The following is a 24815-nucleotide window of genomic DNA, read 5'->3' as shown; positions in this document are numbered from 1 at the left end:
CTCTCAGGCAGCACACATGCTGCCCTACCCAACCAGTGAATGTTGTTGGAGCCTGAAAGGAATACCTTCAGACACAACTCAGGGCTAAGAAGAGGAATAAATAAATAAACCTTTTATAAGTAAATCACTGAATCTATATTTGGCTGGATTGCAGCAAAGCGGGGCCGGCTCTGTGACTCTGTGAGTCTGTTTCTGAAAGACGACGCGTCAAACAGAACGGATCGAGACAAACAGGAAGTCAGACACAGGAAAGTGTCAAAATAAAACACGCTGTGCAGAATCCCGGGCGTACATCAACAATAAACACAAAGAAAACAGACCAAAGAAGAAACGGTGGTTTACCCACAAACATCAAGCATGGAGAAAAGGTCAGAGGTCAAAACTGCAGCGACACTTAAACAAAGAGAACAACTGAAGTTCCAGACCAACACGCTTCTCCTACACGTAGTTTTTATTGACACGTGTTGTTCTTCTAAAATATGCTTGACTCGACTGTAAACAATAAGATGTAGTACCATGATCAATCAGAAAGTATCAGAAGTATCAGAAGTATCAGGAGTATCAGGAGTATCAGGAAGTATCAGAAAGTATCAGAAGTATCAGGATTATCAGAAGTATCAGGAGTATCAGAAAGTATCAGAAGTATCAGAAGTATCAGAAGTATCAGGAGTATCAGGAAGTATCAGAAAGTATCAGATATACGGAGGTTTGTACTTTTCATATTCAGGCTTCACTCTGTTCTGGAATTTTTTGTTTTGTGTCCTGAGACTTCTTGAATCCAAACCTGCAGACATGGAGGAGGGTGGGGGCAGATGTGAGGGTGGGGGCAGATGTGAGGGTGGAGGCAGATGTGAGGGTGGGGGCAGGAGTCAGGGGGGTTGCAGATGTGAGGGTGGGGGCAGATGTGAGGGTGGGGGCAGATGTCAGGGGGGTTGCAGATGTGAGGGTGGGGGCAGATGTGAGGGTGGGGGCAGATGTCAGGGGGGTTGCAGATGTGAGGGTGGGGGCAGATGTGAGGGTGGGGGCAGATGTCAGGGGGGTTGCAGATGTGAGGGTGGGGGCAGATGTGAGGGTGGGGGCAGATGTGAGGGGGGTTGCAGATGTGAGGGTGGGGGCAGATGTCAGGGGGGTTGCAGATGTGAGGGTGGGGGCAGATGTCAGGGGGGTTGCAGATGTGAGGGTGGAGGCAGATGTGAGGGTGGGGGCCTGGTTGTGTCCCCTGGTTCTGCTTTGATTTGATATTTGGGTATTTTGTCCTGCTGGTCGTTCACACTGTCTGAAGGTAAAGACGCTCATGTGTGTTTGCAGAGTGAAGATGGGGAGCAGCTCCAGGGTGACCTGCTTTACTGATGCCCCCAAACTGAATCTCACTACAACAACTGGGGCAAATATTTGTGTTATTAACCCACATACCAGAGCTACATACCAGACTTGCTGCTTCACTTCAGTCCAGAGACCAGGGGGGGCTGAGGGACTGAGGGACTCCTGTTCTCAAATAACATTAAGCTCTGGGTCTCTTTGCCCCAGGCGAGGACATTGAGAGGGCTGAGAGACTGTAGTCTGGGCCTCCGGAGGCTTTCTGAGACTGATAGGAAGACCACGATCGGCGTCTGCTCAGAGCTGCAGACAGCAGAGACACAACTGCTGCTGCCGGTGCCGGCGACGGCTGATCTGGGAACAGTCTGCTCCCCTCATATTTAACTGAAACAGTGTCGTGGCAGCGGCCACGCACAGGTCGGGAGAGCCTCTGTTACTAAAGATAACATGGTGCTCAGAGCAAAGGGGGGCAGTTGTTGAGCAGGTAGAGAACATCTGCCTGGGGTGTTACAGCAGACTGCTCCTCAGAGCTGGATGTTTGGAGAGGATTGAAGAACATGTTGTGAACATGTTGTAACAGCAGCTTTGAGGTGAAGCAGCATCACTTCCTATTTTGTCATTAATAAATCATCAGAGTCACGATCCAAGATTTCTGTCATCAGAATCAGGAATCACGTGATTTGATTAGTCAGAGATGGTCGGCGTGCGGCGCTGCCGGATCAGCAGGTGGTGGACAGACAAAGCCTTCCTCAGCACTGCCTCATACCAGCAGACCAAACCTGATTAACGGACAGCATGACGTTCACCTCCCGACACCCTGATCAGCATTTGTTTGTGTCAGTCGACAAAGAGTCGACTCGTCCGATGAACCTGGATGCTGAGGAAGAGTATGTCGATGTCGTGCCGTTAGCTGCCCGGCTAGCTCGCCGCTCCTCCGCCTGAAATGAGATTATCTGGGAGTGATATTGATGTTGTGTCTCCTTCCGTGTTTCACTCATCCTTCCATCCGTTTTACATCCTGTCATTATTTATTGACGCCACAGACGAAGAGCCGATCGGACGGCGCTGAGCGTCTCGGCTCTGCTCTCTTCTTCGCTCGACTTCCTGTGCTGCTCTCCGGCTCATCTTCATCCTGTTTGACGGGGGGTGAAACTTCTGGATGGAGGTCGTTCCTCTGCCTCATCCATCCAGCCGCCAGCCTCAACAGTCTGTTCACTGAAAAGTCTTTGCTTGGTGTCAGGCCGGTTTACTTTCGGATGTTTTTCTCTTTTTGACTCTGTTCGCTCGTCTCTGCTTCACTGTGTACTGAGAAATATCTCGTGTCATCACTGGAAGCAGGTTACCGTCATTTATTCTCATAATGCATCAAGTGGATCTGAACTAAAAATCCCAGACTGTGGATTTAATCCTCACTTCATTCCTTTGTATTCACTTCTGTTGAGTCATTTCTGTCGGGCCGCCTCCCGTGTCGAGCAGGTTTTAGATGTACAGTATACCCTTGTTTTTCGCGGGGGTTACGTTCCAAAAAGAACCCGTGATAGGCAAAATCCGTGAAGTAGAAACCTTTAATTTTTTTTACAATTATTGTACAATTAAATACTCTATTATACATTGAAAAGAAAGAACAAACCATTTTACAGGCTCAAGCATTTGTTTCACAAATAAAAGTACTTTAGAAACGTTTTTTTAACAAATAACTTCTGTACTGTGCTGTCAAATAATAATTTTAATCATCGATGTGAACAGAAGGCTTCAAATTGCGGAGATTAGCAGCGCCCACCACGACCCGAGTGATTGGATTAAACGGGAGAAAATTAAAAATGATTATGAAAATATACAAAGTACAGTCGGACAAATAGTGACTCAGGTGTATTTCACTGCTCTTCAGACTGAGCCGCTGCATCCTGACTCCGCTCTGCAGTGGTTTCTTCTTTTGGTGCAGGTGTGTTTGTTCGGGAGAAGAACACAGTGATAGGCAAAACTCCAAATTACAAGAGAATTTGCACGTACGTAATGTAAATTTGGCGAGCTGTTTTACGTACGTGTACATATTAAACTGCAACATTATTGACGCACAGGTAGAGAAGAAGCGGAGTGACTTTTTAGCCAATCAGAATGCAGAACACAATGCACGATGGAAATCCGCGAAGTAGCGAAACCGTGAAAAGTAAACCGCATTATAGCGAGGGATCACTGTATTTACACAGCTGATGTTTCGGTGAAGCAGCAGCATTAAACCAACTCGCCACACGTTGGCCCACAACACTCAGCTCTTCATTCATCACTGTTGCTCTATTTTATTTAAGAAGATTTGGATTTAATTCTGTGTGATCACAAATAAAATCAAAGTAAAGTTATGTTTCTTTTCCCGTCCTGTTAGCGCAGAAGCTTCTGACTCCGGCAGAATGCATAACGACCGTCTTCCAAACGCGCCATGTGACTCCGGCCTGCTGCGTCTCTTTGACGCGTCACACCTGAACACAAAGCTGCAGAAAACGCGTCCCGCTGCGATTTTCTGCTCGCTATTCATGTCTGACCTCATTCCATTCATACCAGCCTTCACATGTGGATCCACACGCTGTGGCGCCTCGAATATCTGCTCCGCTCAGGCGCTCAGAGCCCGCTCTCCCACACAATGCCGCCATTGTTACGAGCGGTAGCTGAGCGGCGTGATGCTGCACTGTGTCGCTAAATTCTACAGCTTGTGCTTCATTATAGAGCCAAGCAGCTGACAGTGACAGAGAGAGAGAGCGACGATGGGGGCGACGCAGGTCAAGTATCTGATCTTACCGCCCACCTGTTCTCGCTCCCGGCTCATCGCATTCAGACGCTGCCTCGCGAGTCCTCGCCGTCACTTTTTGATGCCGGTGGGGGAGCCAGTGTCCTATAAAGTGACGGAGAGTGTCCTGAGCCAGCGGGCGCATGAGACGAGCTGAGGGTGAGGGTGACGACCGGTCGCTACGACATGCAGAAACACGAGTGATTTACACTTCGTTTCAACTAAAAGTTTGAGATTACCTGTGACAGACTGAGGTTGTTCTGCAGCAGAAATCTGCTTTCTCTGCCTTCTGTTTGGCGTTTTGTTGGATTCAGCTACAGTAAGAACATGAAGAAATGTACGCAGATCATAATGTGGTGCAAACAAGTCGTAGTGTCGCAGTAAAATAAGTCATCCGCAGCTGCTGGAGTAAATCGTGTGGAGGTGGAGGTGGAGCTTCCCGATTATCACAACTAACAACGTCCTGCTGTACGACACAGGAAGTGCAAATCAGTGATGTCCAGGCTTGATTTCCACGGCTTCATCCACATTGTAATACCTGAGCTACATGTGGGAACTGTGACGCAGTTTAAATATAATTCACTTCACAGCTGCAACACGTGGAAATAAGACGCCTCATGACTTCATTCGTGTCATTTCCTCAGCGTGGGTTTGATAAAGTTATGTCTCATCTCACATTAAGCTCACTCTCCACTCAAAGCACACGATCAGTGAAGGTGTGAGTTTGTGATGTGATCTTTTATTATTTCATAAAAGTCATAAATAAATCAAAGGTGTAACAGTGAGTTCAGCTGAACCTCTACAGCCAAACGAGTTTCTGTCTAATGTAACTCAGACCTTATTCATAAAACATCCAAAGGCTAAGAGCCGCTCTCCAGTCTGAGAGAAGTTCAGTGAGAGCTGCTGCAGGTAAAGAGCCTCACAGCACACCTGACCAAACATGAAAGGAGTCCAGTAACAGCAGACATCACACACCTGCACCGCTGCGACTCAGAGAGACCAATTATCCATCAGACCAGAACAAGCCCGTCAGACATCAGGTCCATTCAGTCGGCAGCAGCTGCAGGTTCCAGCTCTGATGAACAGGTAACACAGGTGTGACGGGGAATCACCTGCCACGTCCGAACGTCAGAACACCACACAGGCCACCGTACGCTAGCACTCTCAAAAGAGTTCCAGAAACATGACAGAATACAGCAGATATTGATAATGATCAGGTATTGATTTTGGAGGGAAGCAAGCTGGTTGGAGTTTAAATGTACCTTTGACAGAATTTACTGAAAACTTTATTGATCCTGAGTCGTATTTAACGTCAGAGGATTCAGCCCAGTCTGTGTTTCTGACAGCAGCAGCGGCGTCTGGAGGGGTCACGTGTTGAGCGAACAGTCAGCGGCAGAGTGTCACTCAGTCAGATCCCATGTGAGCAGCAAGCACATCCTGACATCAGCATCATTTTATTCAGACTGTTTGTTTCAGAGGAAACAGAACTTAAAGATGCATTCTTTCTTTTTTCCAGCTGTTAGCAATGTTATGTTCTTTATGTTCTTTTTTTAATTGTGTCCCAAAATGAAGTGGTTGTGATCAGGAGGGTGAACAGCTGGAGGGAGAGACAGGCTAATCACAATGTACAGCTTCATCATCATCGTGCTGCTGCAAGGAGGTTGGCTGTTAGAGATGTTATCCAACTGTTAGCAATGCTGTTTAGCTGCTAGCGAAGTTAGCTGGCTGCTAGAGATGTAATCTAGCTGTCAGCAATGCTATGTAGCTGCTAGCAAGGTTAGCTGGCTGCTAGTGAGGCTAGTTGGCTGTTAGAGATGTTATCCAGCTGTTAGCAATGCTGTTTAGCTGCTAGTGAGGTTAGCTGGCTGCTAGCAAGGCTAGTCGGCTGTTAGAGATGTTATCCAGCTTTTAGCAATGCTGTTTAGCTGCTAGTGAGGTTAGCTGGCTGCTAGCGAGGCTAGTCGGCTGTTAGAGATGTTATCCAGCTGTTAGCAATGCTGTTTAGCTGCTAGTGAGGTTAGCTGGCTGCTAGCAAGGCTAGTCGGCTGTTAGAGATGTTATCCAGCTGTTAGCAATGCTGTTTAGCTGTTAGCGAGGTTAGCTGGCTGCTAGCGAGGCTAGTCGGCTGTTAGAGATGTTATCCAGCTTTTAGCAATGTTTTTTAGCTGCTAGCAAGGTTAGCTTGCTGCTAGCGAGGCTAGTTGGCTTAGATGTTTTCCAGCTTTGAGCAATGTTATTTTACTGCTAGCAATGCAGATTGCTAGTGAGGTTAGCTTGCAGTTAGAGTGTTATCCAGCTGTTAGCAATGTTATTTAGCTGCTAGCGAGGCTAGCTGGCTGCTAGCAAGGTTAGTTGACAGTTAGAGATGTTTTCCAGCTGTTAGCAATGTTATGTTCTTTATGTTCTTTTTGTAATTGTGTCCCAAAATGTCAATACGTCAATAACGATGCTAACATGCTACTCGAGTGTTTGCATGACTTCCAGGAAACTTGTCCGTCCTTCCAAAGATGTAAAGCTTCCACTGGCCTGGACAGGACAGCGTCCAGGAGACGAGTTTGAGAAATGATATTTACTCTGAATGATTATTGATGAAAGCATTTTATGAACACTGGAGATGTTTATGTGAAGCATAGAAACAAAGCTCACGTCAGCATTTTGAGTCGGTTCAATCTGTGTCGTTTATGAGCCGTGTTTTTTTTCATTTTACAGATATGAAAGAATAAAAAGTAAATATTAGCCCTCAGACTGCTCAGATAAAACTCAAAGCCACACTTCTTGTTCACTCTCTCAGTAAATGACAAATGAAAATGAACTTAAACAGTGTAAGATATTTTTCAGAAGTATAAAAGACTCTTGAACCGAGCAGTGATGTAATAAATGAAAATGTGAAGCAGGAAGGTGGAGCACAGCGAGGCCACAGAGGAAGCTCGCTCCTCTGTTAAACTGTGAAATATTAAAGTCTGTGGAGAGCTGAGCTCCTGCAGCTGCTGCCGTTTAAACTGCTGGAGTCACTTTGCATTTTGCTGCGTAATGTTTCCACAAGTCTCACCAAACTCCATGAGAACAACTCTCAGAAACTCTTCATCGGGTTCAGCTTCACTGAGCTGTGAGTCTGTGATGGTCTCAACTGATCTGCATCTGTCAGACATCACATACAAACTTCAGAAACTGTGGAAAATATCAAATAATGTTTGATTCTGAGCAAACAGTGACGTTGTGAATTAAAGTGGTTGTGATCCGGAGGGTTAGCAGCTGGAGAGAGAGACAGGCTAATTACATTGTACAGCTTCATCATCATCGTGCTGCTGCAAGGAGGTTAGCTGGCTGTTAGAGATGTTATCCAGCTGTTAGCGATGTTATTTAGCTGCTAGTGAGGCTAGCTGGCTGTTAGAGGTGTTATCCAGCTATTAGCGATGTTATTTAGCTGCTAGCAGGGTTAGCTGGCTGCTAGCGAGGCTACTTGGATGTTAGAGATCTTATCCAGCTGTTAGCAATGTTATTTAGCTGCTAGCGAGGTCAGCTGGCTATTAGAGATGTTTTCCAGCTGTTAGCAATGCTATTTAGCTGCTAGCGAGGCTAGCTGGCTGCTAGCAAGGTTAGTTGACTGTTAGAGATGTTTTCCAGCTGTTAGCAATGTTATTTTGTTGCTAGCAAGGTTAGCTGGCTGCTAGTGAGGTTTGCTTGCAGTTAGAGTGTTATCCAGCTGTTAGCAATGTTATTTAGCTGCTAGCGAGGTGAGCTGGCTGTTAGAGATGTTATCCAGCTGTTAGCAATGTTATTTAGCTGCTAGCGAGGCTAGCTGGCTGCTAGCAATGTTAGCTTGCAGTTAGAGATGTTATCTAGCTGTTAGCAATGTTATTTAGCTGCTAGTGAGGTTAGCTGGCAGTAAGAGATGTTATCCATCTGTTAGCAATGTTATTTAGCTGTGAGCGAGGTTAGCTGGCTGTTAACAAGGCTAGCTGGTCCCTTAGGCTTCACCACCAACCAGCAGGACAGCAGTCTGATGGAGGGGCTTTAATGGGAACCAGTACATTTACTCAAGTACTGTGCTAAAATACATTTCTGAAGGACTGAAAATAATCAGCAGATTGAAAATAGAGTCAAATGAAGCTCAACCAGCTCCAACAGTAAAATCCTGCTTTGACATGAACGACTGAGTCACAATAATCTGATTCTATAATGTATGATAGTATCAGTAGTATCAATGCAGGACTACTCAGGACTAGTACTCATGTAGAGGATCTGAAGAGTCCAGCGCTCTGAGTCTTTCTCTCTGGAGATGATCCAGCTGATGGCTTCATGTTATGAGTGCAAGTTCATGACACAAAGCCTAAAAAGTAGCATCACATCAGCTTTTAAGATTACTAAAGAAAACAGAATCCAGAATGAAATATTACAACAAAATCATCATCGAAAAAATACGCTTGAAAAGCGATCGCTTGTTTCAGATACGACCTCTTCAGCACGGCAGAAACAAACCGGAATAAAGAGTCTGCAGCCATGCTAGCAACTGCGAGGCTGCGCTACAGCACCGCTTTCAGCTAAATGCTAATATCAGTATGCTAGCATGCTCACAATTGCAAAGCTAACATGCTGATGTTGCAGGTACAATGTTTATGTTCTCCATCTGAGTTCAGCATGTTAGCATGCTAACACTTGCTAATATGCTAAGTTGGTACACAACAAATGCAGATCCTTTATGTTTTACATGAACAGGCTACGTCTTTAGAATCTAAGCCATCAGTAAAAACAGTGACAGGTTGATGTGATGATGGAACGAGATGGAGGTCATGACAATCCGTCCAGGAGCTGTTGACATCGCTCAGTGTGGGACGAGTGGACCGGCTGACAGCCGATGGTCCCATTGTCAGGAAAAGACACTTCAAAGTGTGTTTCAGTGTGAAGAATGTGTGGATGTATAGTACGAGCGTCACCTGTGTCTCACTTGTCCCTGTCTGCGTCTCTCAGGTCAGGAGCGCATCGGCATCGATTCCAAGTACGAGCAGGAGGGAAAGGTCCAGTTTGTGATCGACGCGGTGTACGCCATGGCCCACGCCCTCCACAACATGCAGAGGGACCTGTGTCCAGAGAACTCCGGCATCTGTCCCGAGATGGACCTGGCCGGAGGGAAGAAGCTGCTCAAGTACATCCGCAGCGTCAGCTTCAACGGTGAGAGGACGGACGGTTCGTCCTGGCTTTTACTGTGTGTGCTTGGAGCTGAGCGGGTGGGTGTTTGGGACCAAAGCAGTAAAATCAGAGTCAGCAGACACTGAAAGACGCTCCGGCATTAAACTGCCCAGATCGTCTCGTGAAACGTCCTCTGTTATCGTCCAGCATAAGCGCGCTCTTCATCACGCCTTAAATAGAGCTGTTTGACTCCAGTTAAAACCTTTTTAATGTAACTAAATGAAAGCCCTGAAACAACTTGATGTAGTCTAAGTGCAGGCCGTACAGGTGGAGGCTCGTCACGTGGTTTCAGTTTAAACACAGAGTGGAAACGCTGCCACGTGGCATGTCACCGTCTGCTGCTGAAAGTCTGACTGGTTTCCAGTCCCAGCTTCACCTCAGAGCACATCATTCAAATCACAAACACACAGAGGTGGAGAGGAAGTCAGTACATTTACTCAAGAACTGAACTTTCCATCCCGTATCTCCACACACACCTGTCTTCAGGTTAATTAACACAGAATATAATGATGCCAGCAGGATGAAGGAGTCCACATCAGCCTGATGTCAACACACAGAATCAGCTGTTTATCTGATCCCGGATCAGTCTGACCGGGAGTGATCTGTGTGGGTGAGTTAGCGCCTCAGTCACAGGTTATAAAAATGACTTAGCTGCTAGCTCGCTGCTAAACTGTTACTGTGGCAGAAGTTCTTCTTCTGGTGTTTTTGTCAGTAGCCAAACAGCTTCAGGTGGACCAGCACCTCCTGCTGGACTGGAGGAGGACTGACCCTGATTGAAGAAGACGGATTGTAAACTCAGATATGTGACTGAGTGTAAATGAAAAGTCTAAAATCTCCTCTGGATTTGATCTCATATGAGACACGTGAAATGTTTAAAATGGGTCATTAGATGATGATAGTTTCTTCAGAAGGAAAAAAAACAGTCTGACTTTAGGTCACAGTCACTGAACTAATGTAAATCATTATTATCATTAATACTATTCATCTCTTCATTCATGTAATTTGTAACCAAACCAAAGACAAAGTTGTTGGCTGTCAGAGAGATTTAAATCAGAATTAAAACGGTCTGTTAATGAACGAACAGAGAATCAGCAGAGTAAACTCAGACGCTCTGTTCGGGACAGGTGTTGTATAGTCAGATGATACGAGTCCTCGGTCTTAAAGAGCCAATAATTAAGATGTTTACTGCCTCGTAGTGAAGTCAGTCATGAAGGCGGTGGCTGCCGCTGTCAGGCGTCCCAGACTTCCTTCCATCCAGTCCACTGTTTGGAACATAAACTGCCTGAGGAGCTTCATCACCCCGCTCCTCTTTTCAAACGTCCAATAATGGAAGACGGAGCTCCTTTATGAGCGAGCAGTTAGCCTTCGCAGACATTTCATTCTCCTGCCAAAATGCAAATGAAAAGCCGTGTTATTACAGCAGCATCCTGCAGCGTGATGCTGTCTTTAGTGTGGCTGAAGGCGACGGAGGGGTGTGTGTGTGTGTGTGTGTGTGTGTGTGTGTGTGTGTGTGTGAGAGAGAGAGAGAGAGAAACTGTGTAAACTGTTTGTGTATTGTCACAAACATTCAGAGAGGAACATAATGCGTCTGGATCACGTTCTTTGTCAACATAATGGCGAGACGTTGTTTCACGTGTTTTGCAGGCTGCAGTGTGATTAAACTTCTTTATGGTTTGTGTTCAGATACTCGCAGCCCTTCAGTTAAAACCAGGGACAGACTGCGGTCTTGGTTTAATTCATGAGACACGATGTGATTACAGTGAAACCACCTGAACCAAAGTGCTCTTATCTCCTACATTTGAAGGACTGTGAAGTACTCGTTTGGCGAGCAGGCGAGTTTTTAACAACAGGTGCGAGCGACATCGTCCCGTTGTTGGCTTAGAAACACGTCTGTTAAAAAAGTGTAAGGGTTAGGGTTAGGGGCCTGTGACCTGGGACCTGTTAGCTTTAGCATCAGTCTGTTAGCATGATATCATGACCACTCTCCACTTCAGACAGACGACCACTTTACCTTAACTCACAGTCCATCCTCTTCATCCTCAGTCTCATCATCATCCTCAGCAGCAGCAGCAGGAGAGTGTCAGCAGCGTTGTCCTGGTTTTGAACTGGTCTGGGAAGTTTACACTCTAGTAACTCCAGACAGACTCTTTACTCAAAGACATCTGTTAGCTTTATCCTCAGTCTGTTAGCATGATATCATGACCTGCAACCTGTTAGCTATAGCATCAGTCTGTTAGCATGATATCATGACCTGGGACCTGTTAGCTTTAGCATTGGTCTGTGAACACGATATCATGACCTGGGACCTGTTAGCTTTAGCCTCAGTCTGTTAGCATGATATCATGATCTGGGACCTGTTAGCTTTAGCCTCAGTCTGTTAGCATGATATCATGACCTGGGACTTGTTAGCTTTATCCTCAGTCTGTTAGCATGATATCATGATCTGGGACCTGTTAGCTTTAGCCTCAGTCTGTTAGCATGATATCATGACCTGGGACCTGTTAGCTTTAGCCTCAGTCTGTTAGCATGATATCATGACCTGGGACCTGTTAGCTTTAGCCTCAGTCCGTTTGCATGATATCATGACCTGGGACCTGTTAGCTTTAGCCTCAGTCTGTTAGCATGATATCATGATCTGGGACCTGTTAGCTTTAGCCTCAGTCTGTTAGCATGATATCATGACCTGGGACTTGTTAGCTTTATCCTCAGTCTGTTAGCATGATATCATGATCTGGGACCTGTTAGCTTTAGCCTCAGTCTGTTAGCATGATATCATGACCTGGGACCTGTTAGCTTTAGCCTCAGTCTGTTAGCATGATATCATGACCTGGGACCTGTTAGCTTTAGCCTCAGTCCGTTTGCATGATATTATGACCTGGGACCTGTTAGCTTTAGCCTCAGTCTGTAGTTGTTGTAGTTTTAATACAGATAGACAACATCTCATGGTCTTAATATCAAAGTCAACAGTTTTTTAATGATGTTATCTTGTTGTGTCTTCTTCTGTGGTGGTTTAATAGCGCCGACTGGAGAAATAGCTCCACCTGCTGTTCATCTCCATCATTGATGTTCACACAACAGGAGTGGATGGAAACAAACACTCCTGCTGATGATTTGTTGGTTTATCGAGGGCAGCTGTGGCTCAGCGGGCAGTCCGGCTCTCTGAGGATGTTAAGGACATTAGCATGACACAGTCAGCCCACCAAACATGCAACAAGCTGCACAAATACATGCACACATGCTTCCATACACTTTATTCTCACAGAGATGAATAATGCATCACACACACACACAGTGACGCACGCATTCATCATTTCATCATTCATCGTTCTACAGGAAGATAAAAGTTCTCTGACTGTGTGAAATAAAAGTATTAGAATCAGAACAGGAGGAAACCCTGCAAACAAACGTTGTATGTTTTAATGAAACATGAAAAGCACAACAAAATATTCACGAGCAGGTTCAAACTCCAGAGTTACGAAGAGAAAAACTATGAATAAAGAGCTGCAGGAAGCAGCGGCGTCCTGCCAGAACAGACCTGAGGGTGAAGTCTCTTTGGATTTCATATTGAACAGAGGACGATGAAGACTATCTGTCCTTCTCCTCTGTCTGTCAGCCTTTTCCTGCTCTCCTCACAGGTTCTCTGTCTATCGGCCCCCCTCCCTTTCACACCAAATTAAATACAGACTTGAAAGGGACTCCTGGCTCACACCAAAGCAAGGCGAGCCAGAGTAAATACACACAGTGTGTTTGGGGGGGGGCAGAGGAATAATAAAGGATAGAGAGCTGAGGGAGGTCAGGGAGACGATGCTGCTGAGCTCTCAGAAGTCCTGTGGAAAGCTCGTATTCACACTGAACTCTCTGTAGACACCTGACAGCATGTTCATTCATTCATTCATTCATAACAGACGGTCTGATTTCCACCATGGGTCCAACCTTTGACTGGAGCTCTTACTTCTGAATGACGGCATCTCTTCTTCTGTGGTGGTTTAATGGCACCGACTGGAGAATTAGCTCCACCTGCTGTTTGTCTCCATCATCAGACTCATGATCACAAACACTAAGTGTTTTCTTGGATTATTTCCTGGAGGTTTGGTTTCACTTTGAACTGAATCTGGATGTGAACTTGTCTGGTGATGACCAGACCAGCATCAGCAGGGAGGCTGGCTGCCATCAGTGTGTGAATGTGTGTGTGATAGAAGCTCTTCATCGCCCACCACGACTGATCGGTTGACTGATTGACTGATCACTTTAAATATGTACTTGTCCTCCACAGGAAGTGCTGGTACTTCAGTGACATTCAACCGTAATGGCGACGCCCCGGGACGCTACGACCTGTTCCAGTACCAGTGGAACAACGTCACCGGGCCGGGCTACCGAGTGATTGGACAGTGGACCGAGACCCTGCAGCTCAACGTGAGTTTCTATTACAGTATCGAGAGGAGCGCAAGAAATGAAAAGTGCCTCTTTTAGATCACACCTTGTGCACTTTTTAACAAAACATATCAAAACAAAAATCCATTTCTTCTTCATATCAAAACATGATTATGTTACGAGCCAACCAACCAGGTTCAACCAACCATATCATGACATCCACCCATCAGTCATTAGTTAGCTAGCTAGCTAGCAACAGCACGCTACATCAGCGTGCCTTCGTTTGCTGGCGCCTCAGACCTTCTTCTGTGGGATGGTGGAAGGTTACGTCCACCCGCTGTGGTAACGGGAGCGATGGAGGTGTTGAAGGAGGCGAGGAGGCCTACTGGAGGAGGAGGAACAGGAGTCGCTGTGGTCCTCCATGTTTGTTACGACCCGTCCCGTCCCGCCGGCCGTCACTGTGAAAAATGTGGCCAGGCAGAAGCTGGAGAAGCTCGAGACTCTCAGACTTTCTGAACATTCATGGACAAACCATCAGTGACTCCTTCAGACGAGGCGAGCGGGTGGACGTGGGTGAAAGCTCCAGCTGTTACTGATTATAGAAAGTTACGTGGAGGAGTGCGTGGAGAGGATGTGAATACACCGTGGAACCGAAGTGCTTTTCTCCACCTGTGATGGTGTTCCAAAGGTTTGTGTGTTAGGAACCAGGCTGCAGCGGCACATGATGAACATGATAAGTTCCTGAGGAGTGCACCTGTAAATGAACATGAATTCATTATTCAGAGTGCAGGATGAAGCTGGACTCATGTGACACAGGTGTTAACTTTAACATTTAAAATCATGCAGCGTATCTGATGCAGAGCGTTGTTTGGTTTTTCTGAACATGATCTCACTATTATTTGCATTTTTATTACACTCGCTGACTGTTTAATTCAGTGATCCTTGGTGTCGCAGCAGGTTCTGCTGATGTTCCTGTGGTGTTAGCATCACTGCACGCCTTGTTTATGATCTCATAAACTTTGACATGGGAGGGCTATAAAGAACAGTATGAGCAGCTCGGCCCCTGTTATCAGCTGTTATTGTAGCTCATTGTTTCTGTCATCTTCCAGCTGATCACAGTCCAACGCAGGAAGTCAAGATGAACCGGTGTCATTCTGTAGAATCTCATTGGTCCGTTCGAAAGCTCTGCCACCGTCTTATCGACTTCAACGAACGTTAACAGCCAACAGCAGTGACTTTATTCTGTATTAATCAAAGATACATGCTGAGGAGAGAATCCATCGTGGGTTTGTGAGGGTGAAATGTTCAGTAGATCTGATCCTGTTCACACTCACTCTGATATTATCGAACAAATGATGATAACTGTGAGTGTTCAGGATGAATATCTACATGATTCACACATCAGATCATCAGATCATCAGATCATCAGAGCCTCCTCTGTTTCCACTAGTGCTCTAATCTTGGATTGATATTTCCAGAGCGGCCGGCCGATAATATCACCGTCGGTCAGATCGGCCGACCAATCGGCAAACGGCCTGACACTGAGGGGCTGTTCAGGGGCGAGGAAGCCAGGAAACACCGTCAGCAGCTTTATTAAAACTGTGAATGTGTCAGATCAGAGAGTGTGAATGGCTTCATGCTCACATTCTTCTGTCTTCATTTATTCGTAGCTGCATCGATGTTTTATTGAGAAATTCATTATTTATTCATGAAAGTTATGATTCTATTGTCTCTTAATGTTTAGAAATGACTTATTAGCCTAAATGTTTGATGGACAGTCGACATGATGTGGAAATATCTCACATCAGGGAAATTCAGCCTCTCGTTAGGCCGCCGAATGAACACGAGCAGCCATCTGAAAGGTGTTCATTGCTGAAAGACTCTCATTGGCTGTAACATGATCCACGATGCAGACCGAGAGTAACACTAACGAGTCAGGAAGAGGAAATACATTTCGACATTTAAAGAATTTACATCCAAACCCCACTGAAACGCTGGCCGGCAGACATTCATATCACAGAAGAGTACTGACAATCGACGGCTCTTTTATAATGGAGGTCTATGGGGAAACCGATGGACGGCAGTGTCCGTCAGTCTGTCTGTTCCAAACTATCTCAACAACCGTGTGATGAAGTGTTCAGGCCTTCATGTTCCCTCAGGATGAGCTGTAATAACTCCAGTCATCCTCTAACTTTTCTTCTAGCGCCACCATCAGGTCAACACGTTAATGTTTTTGCAGAACTAATGACGTTCACAGCTGGACCTTGTGTTTGCTGCCAGTTAGCAAATGTTAACATGCCAACATCATCCTGTTAGCATTGTCTGTATGAGCACATTAGCATGCTGACATTAGCGTTAAGCTCTTCAGCCTCACCGAGCTGCTGGCTCAGCTGGAGCCTCGTTCTCTTGTTAGCAGACATTTGCTCAGGACCTCGACAGAAAAGCAAATGAACCAGAATGAGTGAAGGTTTGAATTCTCTCGAGCTGCATTCTGATAAAAAAACATGCTTAAAACATCCCGTTTTCTCACTTCAGGTCTGTGGAGTAACATCTGTAATCAGGAGCTTCACAGTGTTTCATTATTCTGCTCAGAGGCTGAAATGCTTCTCTTCAGTCTGCAGAGACGCTGCCTGCTGAACAGCAAAGTGATGCTGAATTATTAACCAGGTTTATCCTCCAGGAACAGACGCTGCTTTCTGGCCTCAGTCACAGAGAAGTCAAACCAGTTTCTCATGAGATGAGATGTGTCCAGCATCAGAGTCCACAGGAGGGTGCGGCAGGTTTCTGCTGTGGATGTGAGGGTCTGATCTGTGTCAGATCAGAGCAGACCAGCGATCAGAACTGTGCTCATGCTATGGGAAGTCTGCAGCACACGCAAAGTTAAAACACACCAAGTCTGGTTCGCTCCTCTTTGTAATACACACCAAATATGACTTCAAACACCCCCAAACCTGCTACAGGTTGAGCCAATCAGCAGCATGTACAGGATTAACGACGGCTCCACCTCCGGCAGTAACTATCTGCTCACACCCTGATGCATCACTAACATTAAACCAATAATATAACACAGCCGATGAGCAGGCCCCTCCCTCCAGGAGGCTTGTGGGTGGAGTCGGGTCGTCATGGAGACGCAGCTCACCTGGTCTGGCAGTCACCTGGCTGCTGTATCACCTGGCTTCCGCTCTAAGCTTTTTTAGAGCGGTCCGTCATGAGTCCGACAGTGTCTCATCTCAAAAGAACAAATCCTATAAGTCACAGTTTGAACACATTTTACTTCCAGCTGAGTACCTTTTATACTGCAGTAAAGCGTCTTTTAATGAGTAAAGGATCGTTCCACTGATTAAAGCTGCAGAGATGCTTCTCCCTCCAGCTCGTCACCGTTCTGTCTCATTGTTTGATGATAACGTGTTTGGTTCATTTGCTTCATATTTCTAGTTGTTTGTGCATCAGCTGCCATGAATATTCTCAGTGCACTCATCTCTGTCTCACGTCATCTTGCATGTCTCTCCATGATGCTGGCATTTCCTCCCTTTGGTAGTTCGTCCTCCAGAGGGCGCTTCCCTCCGGTCTTGGTGATGTTTTATGGAGTTTTCACAGTAAACGCACAGATCCAGCCGTGCTCAGGATGGACAGAATCTGAACATTTTCTAATGCCGAGTGAAACGCTGGCTGGTCAAACCTGAGCTATATCTGAAAGCTGAAGTGTGTACCGTGTCTGACAGCACGCTGCGGCCGCAGGTGGCGTTAACTCACCTGCAGCCAGCACCAATGAAGTAGAACCCTCCACGAAACCACGAGACTTTCAGTGATGCATCCACAACTTCATTATCATCTTCAGGTAATAAAGTAGGTCCTTGCTGGAGATACTTGGGCTTTTTTTCACCGTCTTGGTTGATGTTAGCTTAGCAGTGTTAGCTAGTAACACTCCTGCTACGTCTGAAACAGAGAGAGTGGAGAGCTGAACGAAGGTGCTGTTGGGTATCGGTCCCGGTATCGGTTCAGGTGTGAACAGTAACCAACGTGAGTCCAGAGCCCACATCAGCGGCCGCCGGAGGTATACAGGACCCCACCCACAGGCGTGTGTACACTGTATTCATGCATCAGATGAAGCAGCATTCAGAAACCCCTCGGTTTCAGCTGGAAGGCAGCCGTATTTTCCAACACTGGCTGAGATTTGATCTGCAGCATTCTTCTGCTTCTGCATTCAAGGCCATGTCTCTGCTTCTTCACAACACTAAATTATTCACCTCAATAGCCCCCGGTAAGCCAGATGTGGCAGAGCTGTTGCTATTAGGCCTCCCATTATTGCTGCTTTCCCTCCATCCACACAGCTCCTCTGTGTGTATTTCTGGTGTGTGTGTTGCTCTCCACATTACAAAGGGGAGCTATTACTGAAACTATATGTTCGAGCGTGACAGTCAGACCTAATGTGATTTAGCTGAGGTACATGTGCGCTGATTTTCTTAGGCAATTTGAGATCAAGGCGCAGAAGAGTAATCAGCACATTTAGAAGATTAATAACCTTTGTTTGAACTCGCTGCGGTTAACAGAGTCAGAGAAGAAGAAAATTCCAGAGCCTCGGGTGGATGTCTGCTATTTTATGTATGGATCAATTATCCCGGAGTGCCACAGCGACGTCCGTGATCTGCCCCACATGTGCTGTTATATCACAGGTCACATGGTCCGGTGATGTATGCATGCAGGCTGAACATTCAGATGACGGCAGGACAGATGTTTCAATGAACTGACGTTAATTTGATACAAATTTAGAAAAATAGAGTCGCCGGCCTTTTATTCTCCTTCTGCCATTTCCTTCTTCATCTCTCTGCCTGCTGGGGGGGGCTTTGCTGCGGCTTAATGGGTCAATCAGACTCTGTTTCGCTCTGATGGGTCTCTGTCAGGGTTTATGTGGCCATAATCTGCACCAGGACGACTCTGTCACTGCTGCTGGGATCCACCCAGGACCCCCACTCTGAACCCTGCAGCCCCCCAGGACAAATCACATTTATTAGTTTCAACAGACGCACACACACAGACACAAACACACACAGAGAGAGAGAGAGACACACACACAGCGAACACACATTCACATACACACACATACACACACACACATACACACAGTGACACACACACACACACACACACACACACACAGAGAGAGAGACGCACACACATTCACATACACACAGTGACACACACACACACACACACACACACACACACACACAGTGACACAGTGTGATTCATACCCAAACACTCCTGGAGTCTTGATAATGGATTCACGTTCAGTTTCTCTCATCAATACGTTTCCTCTCACGGCTTCTCGCTCTGTCGGCTCATATTTGATGTTACCACGCCGACGGTTTGTAGGGACGTTCACAAAACTCTGATCTGTTTGTTTTTGACCTGAAAAGACTTTTTTTACCTGCAGTCGTCTTCTCAGGCTGCTGTTACGACATCCACCAATCACAGGGTAGAACATGAACCTGTTCACAGCCTGAGACATGAACCCAGGGCAAAGAAAGTCCTGAAGATGTTCCTGCAGCTTGTAAAACAACGCCGTGAACACGAGCTCCTAACAAACAGCGACAACATTTAACGCTGCAGTAATAATGACCTGTAAACAGCCGAGCAGAAGTCCAGTAAAACAAATAATATGTGGAAAAGCAAAGCTGCCGATGAAATGAGGAACATGTTGGATTACCAAGTGAGAGCTGTGCCTCAGGGTAATCTCACTCACTGTGGGATTTATATGGCTGGATTAAATTGTTCATATCCATGATACAGGATTACCAGCCTCATTTATAAAATGGCAGCTTCTGATGATGACTCTGCAAATCACCAGAACTCAGTAAAATCCCTGCAAAACCGGGCTCAGTATCCACGGAGTGCAGCTGCACGGACCCTGGATGGACAGAACTGCATGATTTTTTACTGCGTCAGTGATGATGCACTCCTGTCATTTCACGATCGCTTGTTAGCAACTTGATCCTGACGTCTTTTAACTGTTCGCTAACGGGATTCACAGATGTTATTATGATCATCGAAGGGAAAGACGCCGCAGTTGTCTCCTCCCTTCTCTCCTCGTCTCTCCTGACATCTGCTGCTCGTCCTCTCCAGGCTGGAGACCCTGTTTCGTCCCATTCCCACCCTGATGAATGTCATTTATCTCTGGTCATTTCTTTTCCCTTCAGTTAGCTTCTTGTTCATTCGCCCGGCAGTCCCTCAGAGGGCCAAACTGATTGTGGATGCTACGTGATACCTGGTTGGATACAGGTGTACGTGGCTGCTGTGGGTTCGGACGCATGCAGTGTAACATATTAAAGCAACTGTAATTTACATTTTTATTATGTACATTTTCATAATCACGCTGTATGAAGTGACAGTGTGCTGTTGGTGATCAATCATGGTCTGAATCTGCGGCTCCTCTCGTCTTTATGGAGCTTCATAGTGACGTTCAGCTGCAGCTCACGACCTGCTGAGCAGCAGACAGACTCAGCCAGAGACCAGCTGGTGAGCACAGAGCAGCATTTAGCAGCTAAAGAGCCGGAGGAGACCAAACACAGAGCTAAAAGAGGGAGAGTATCTGTCTGATAATGAGTTCAACACATCAGCTAAAGGTGATGATGTGTTAATGTAGTGGACACAAGCATCAGTTATTCCAGGTTCAATTTTAATGAGTTCATGAAGATAATTGTGTTTTACTTAAGTGAACGTAACATAGTGCTTCTTTACACTCATACTCCACTACATTTATCTGACGGCTATAGTTTCTGGAAGCCAATGGTTCCCAGTCTTTGTGGTCTGTGAAGTAGCTGTGTAAATCACTGTGTACTGGGCTCCATGTCATGTTTCCAAAGACAACGTGAATGAACGACCCTGCAGTGGTTCAACACCTGACTCCACACCAGCGAACAGGTCTCCTGGATAACGGGCAAAATATTTTCAAGTATCTACAGCAAAGTCCAGTCGCCCCAGACTCAACCCTCCCTGGGATGGACCCCTGACAAAAACAACCATTTCAACATAAACTATGAAATGATATAAAAATAAAGTGTTTGAGGCCCAGACCATCACAGCTTCATGCGACACAGTGACGCTTCTGTCATCTTTCTTTGTCTGATGCCCAGACAAAGTAAAGTGAGTGAGACAGACACACAGACAGACGGAAACATGTCGGGATGGTGTCCTTTCGTACCCTGTCTGTCCTCTGTCCGCTGCAGCTGGAAGAGACGGAAGCTGTCGACACCTCACATCAGCGTCACCTCGCGAGAGGAAGGTCACTGGAAGCACATGCCACAAAGCTGACAAGGAAAGAAAGCGGGAGGAAATGAAGAAAGAGGCAGAAAGGGAGGGCAGTACGATGATCTCGTCTTCCTACGAGTCCGAGCCTGTCTGTCTGTTCGCGGTGTGAAAGATGAAAGTGATGAAACAGTCACTGAAGGGAGCGCAGAAGGAGAGAAGCAGTGGAATCTCTGTCTGCTTCCTGCTATAATTTTGGCTAAAGGATTTGGACGGCCTATCAGATGCAGTTTAGGAGAGGAGGATCGAGGATGGGTGTCGTAATGCAGACAATAAGCGGGGGCAAGAAACGGACACACATCACGGGACGGCTGCAGCTGTGCTGGAAAAGAAAGAGCTTAAAAGCTTTTAAAGTCACGCTGGAGTTCACGCAACTTTTAATCTTGTCTGTCCGTCCACACGTTGTCATTACACAGCAAAGATTTCTGAAAGTATAGAGGAGAGTGTTCAGGAAGAGAAGAACCAGTCTGACTCTCAGTCTTCTGCCTATTATTATTCTTTGCCTCCTGGGACTACAGTTCCCACAATGCTTGTAAACAGGAAGTATAGTCTGCTGAATTAGCTGTTAGCGGCTCCTGTTTGCAGTGTCCTCATGTCCATCACTGGATCACTGGATCACTGGATCACTTTGAATACCTTTTTCTGGAGCTTTTGCAGGCAGTTCAGTTTGATAAAGTTTGTACTCAGCACCTGTTAGCATTAGCGCTCACCTCCACTCAGTGTCAAACGTGTCAACAGACACCTGAGCAGCACCTGCTCAGGTGTCTGTTGGCGCTAAAAGTGATATTACAAACTATTTTTAGTGCTCCCCCAGACAGATGTTGAACCATTCAAACTATAGTATTGACAACATCTGTGGTGCCAAAAATTCTCTCGTCCTCTGGAGAACGTTCAGGTAGGGGGCGCCGTTCCTGCATGAAAACAAAACATTTCTTCTTTTTGGAGAAACAGTTTATGATTTCTTAGCAGGAAAGAATCTGAATGTCTTTAAACTGCAGCTCAGATTGGAAAGCAGTGAGAGACAGATGGAGGCTTCATCACAGGACGTGGTCTTCACTAATCCTACACGTCTCTGTCTCTAATGTGGCTAAATGAGTGGAGGAATGAACAAACACGTCTGTCTGCTTGTCACTGGGAGAGGATATCCAGAGATATGAAAGAAACAACATCGTGACACAGCCACATGTTTGGCTGCTGTATGTTAATACTGGAAGTTATTAAAATACTGGATATTGATATACTGCTATAAAGCTGTATATTAGCATGCGCTCATATCATTGGTCGCCCTTGGCCACCGAGGCTAGAGGTTAGTGAAAACATAAAGAGAAGACAGGACGTCACTGCTTTATGAACCTACACATTTCTGTAATAACTGAGAGGACACCGCTTGATGTCAAAGCTCTGAGAGCCTCCAGTCGCTCGTGTCTCCATAATGTCGCGGCGTCCGGCCAGCGATGGAAACACACACGCCACGCTCTTCAAAAATACATGAAACAGCTCAGTGATCTGACAGGATGATTATAGCATCTATCAAAGAGGACCAGTGGAGCTCAGCAGGAAGACACACGATAATATACAAGCACACACACACACTTCCAACACACTCAACCATGCGAATACGCAGGCACACACACACATTAGCAGAGATGACAGCTTCCAGTGCACTTTTCCTGTTTTGATTGAGAAAGAGAGGCAACATATTACTGCACATTTCATCTTCTGGCAGAGCAGAAAGCACATTACATTATCCCTGAAATTACGCACAACCTCATTTGTTTGAAATTGCAATTTTCTTAAAAAGCCTCTTTTTTATTGATTTGTTTTTTTAAAGTGACATTATCGCTCTAATGCTGCTGCAGAAAACCTCCTTCAGGTTCTGTTTTCAGATCAAAAATATCAAAAACTATTTTCAAAGGGGAAAAAAGTCTCCAGTGGAATCAGCTTCTTTCCACTTTATTCACCAGCTTAAAGACAGAATGATCCTACGAACACATACAAAGGCAAACAGCAGGAGATGACCTGATCTGATGAGACCACGCTAGGAGTGAGTACCAAACGCATCACCTGGAACTCACTGTTTTTAGTACCTGACAAAGATTTTTTAAAAAGTTATGGGCACTCCTGATTTTATTTCAGAGGTGTGTACCACAGATATCTTCTTTGACTCTTTGTTTTAAATCTGACATATTCTAAATACTGTTGTTTCTCAGTGCTACATGTGTCAGTAAGCTGCTGGAATGATGCCAAGCTGTTCTGGTCAGAATGTGACCCGTTTAGTGCCGATTAGAGGTGATTTATTCACAGCGAAACCTGAATTATACCATTCTGATGTTTGTGTGTCAGGTGACATTATAATATTTTAAACTTCACTGACTTTCCAACAAGCCGTCAGAGTAGTGGAAGCTGTTTTTGAAGCAGTTGATGTGTTTGATTGTGTCACTTAGATCTCTGGTTTGGTTTGTCTTGACATTTGGTTTGTTCTGTATCAGGCCAGGGGTGGTGGTGATGGGTAGTGTGTATCCATTTGATAAGGTATTGAAGTTGATAAGGTATTTTAATTGATTTCCTGGGTAGTAGTGTTTGATTTATTTTTGTTTCATGTTGCTGTGGGTTGAGTTGAGATCACTGTGATTAAGTAATTGATTCTTGGTAATACCGTCATCTGTATTGTAGCCATGCGTCAAAAACAGATGGTGGCAGTGTCATCCAATGATTTAAGATGTCTTGAAGTCGAGCAGTGAAGTTCAGGTGGATCAGCTTTTTTATGTTCAGACATGTGATGTTGCCAGTAGCGAGCGGTGAGTGTGTATGAGAGCTGTCTCCATACAGTGAGAGGACGGTGGACTTATTTCAGTTAATCAGAGATAATTAGAGAGTATTCATTGATCGTTTTGAAACGTCCTTTGATGTATTTGGATTTTGTAGGAGTATATCGTCTGCATATAGGCTGATTTTATGTGTTATCTTATTGGTGTGGATGTTGTTTTGCTGTGTTGCTGCTGCTAACGGTTCAATAAAGAGTGAAAATAGTGAAGGTGAGAGTGGACGTCCTAGTCTGCTGCCTCTGTGGAGTTGTGTGAGACTCAGCCATCAGTCATTTATTCGATGTTTAAAACATTGTGCAACACAACGGCAGCAGTCATGACTGACGTATGATTTGATAAATGGCTGCCGGTAATGAATCCTGTTTGATCTGGATCCGATCAATCAAACTGATTGAGGTTGCTCGTGCTTTGCTGATGATTTTGATGTGGGTGTTCAATAAGCCAATGGGCCTGAGGACTTTCAAGCAGTACTGAAATCAGTACTTCTTTCATATGTTTGGATTAGTCATTCTGGTGAACAGCGATGATTATGTTTGCAAAAGTGTCGATAAAACTCGGCGAGGAATCCATCCAGTCCAGGGGCTTTAATATTTGACTTGGTTTCTGAGTGCCTTTTCGTGTTCTGTGGATGTTAACGTAGCATCTAAAACGTCTGCTTGGCCTGTTGTTCGTAATGTGAAGGTGTCTAGAAAATGTTCTCTTTCTGCTGAGTGGAATGTACTTGACAATTAAAGGTGATTCTGACCCAGCAGCAGCAGCAGCGGCAGCAGTGAGGGGGGGGGGCAGTGTCTCTTCTCCTGCAGTGTTATCTGTAATGACTCTGAAATCTCTGGGCTCCACGCAGAAGTCTGCTGCTGCTTGTCTTTCATGTCTGAAAGCCAGAGAGAGATGGAGGGGAGAGATTCTGATGGGTGCTCAGCCTCATTAGGAGTAATGAAATTTGACCTTGATCTCTGGGAAAGCGATCCCTCACAGCCCCTCCAGCTGCATTATGAGTCAGATGGAGAGATTTGAGGCGGACACAAGCAGCT

General features: G+C 45.7%; 1 protein-coding gene across 1 annotated transcript in view; it reads left to right on the top strand.

The window, feature by feature from the left end:
* Nucleotides 1–24815, top strand: part of LOC121614733 (metabotropic glutamate receptor 7) — a 208639-nt gene that overhangs the window by 140443 nt on the left and 43381 nt on the right. The window contains exons 6-7 of the mRNA XM_041948770.1: nt 9065–9265; nt 13557–13696. Of these exons, the coding sequence (XP_041804704.1) occupies nt 9065–9265; nt 13557–13696 (341 nt within the window). The remainder of the gene's footprint in view (nt 1–9064; nt 9266–13556; nt 13697–24815) is intronic.

This window comes from Chelmon rostratus, chromosome 2 (genome assembly GCF_017976325.1).
Source record: "Chelmon rostratus isolate fCheRos1 chromosome 2, fCheRos1.pri, whole genome shotgun sequence".
Classification (NCBI taxonomy): domain Eukaryota; kingdom Metazoa; phylum Chordata; class Actinopteri; order Chaetodontiformes; family Chaetodontidae; genus Chelmon; species Chelmon rostratus.
This window is presented reverse-complemented; position numbering and strand designations above follow the sequence as displayed.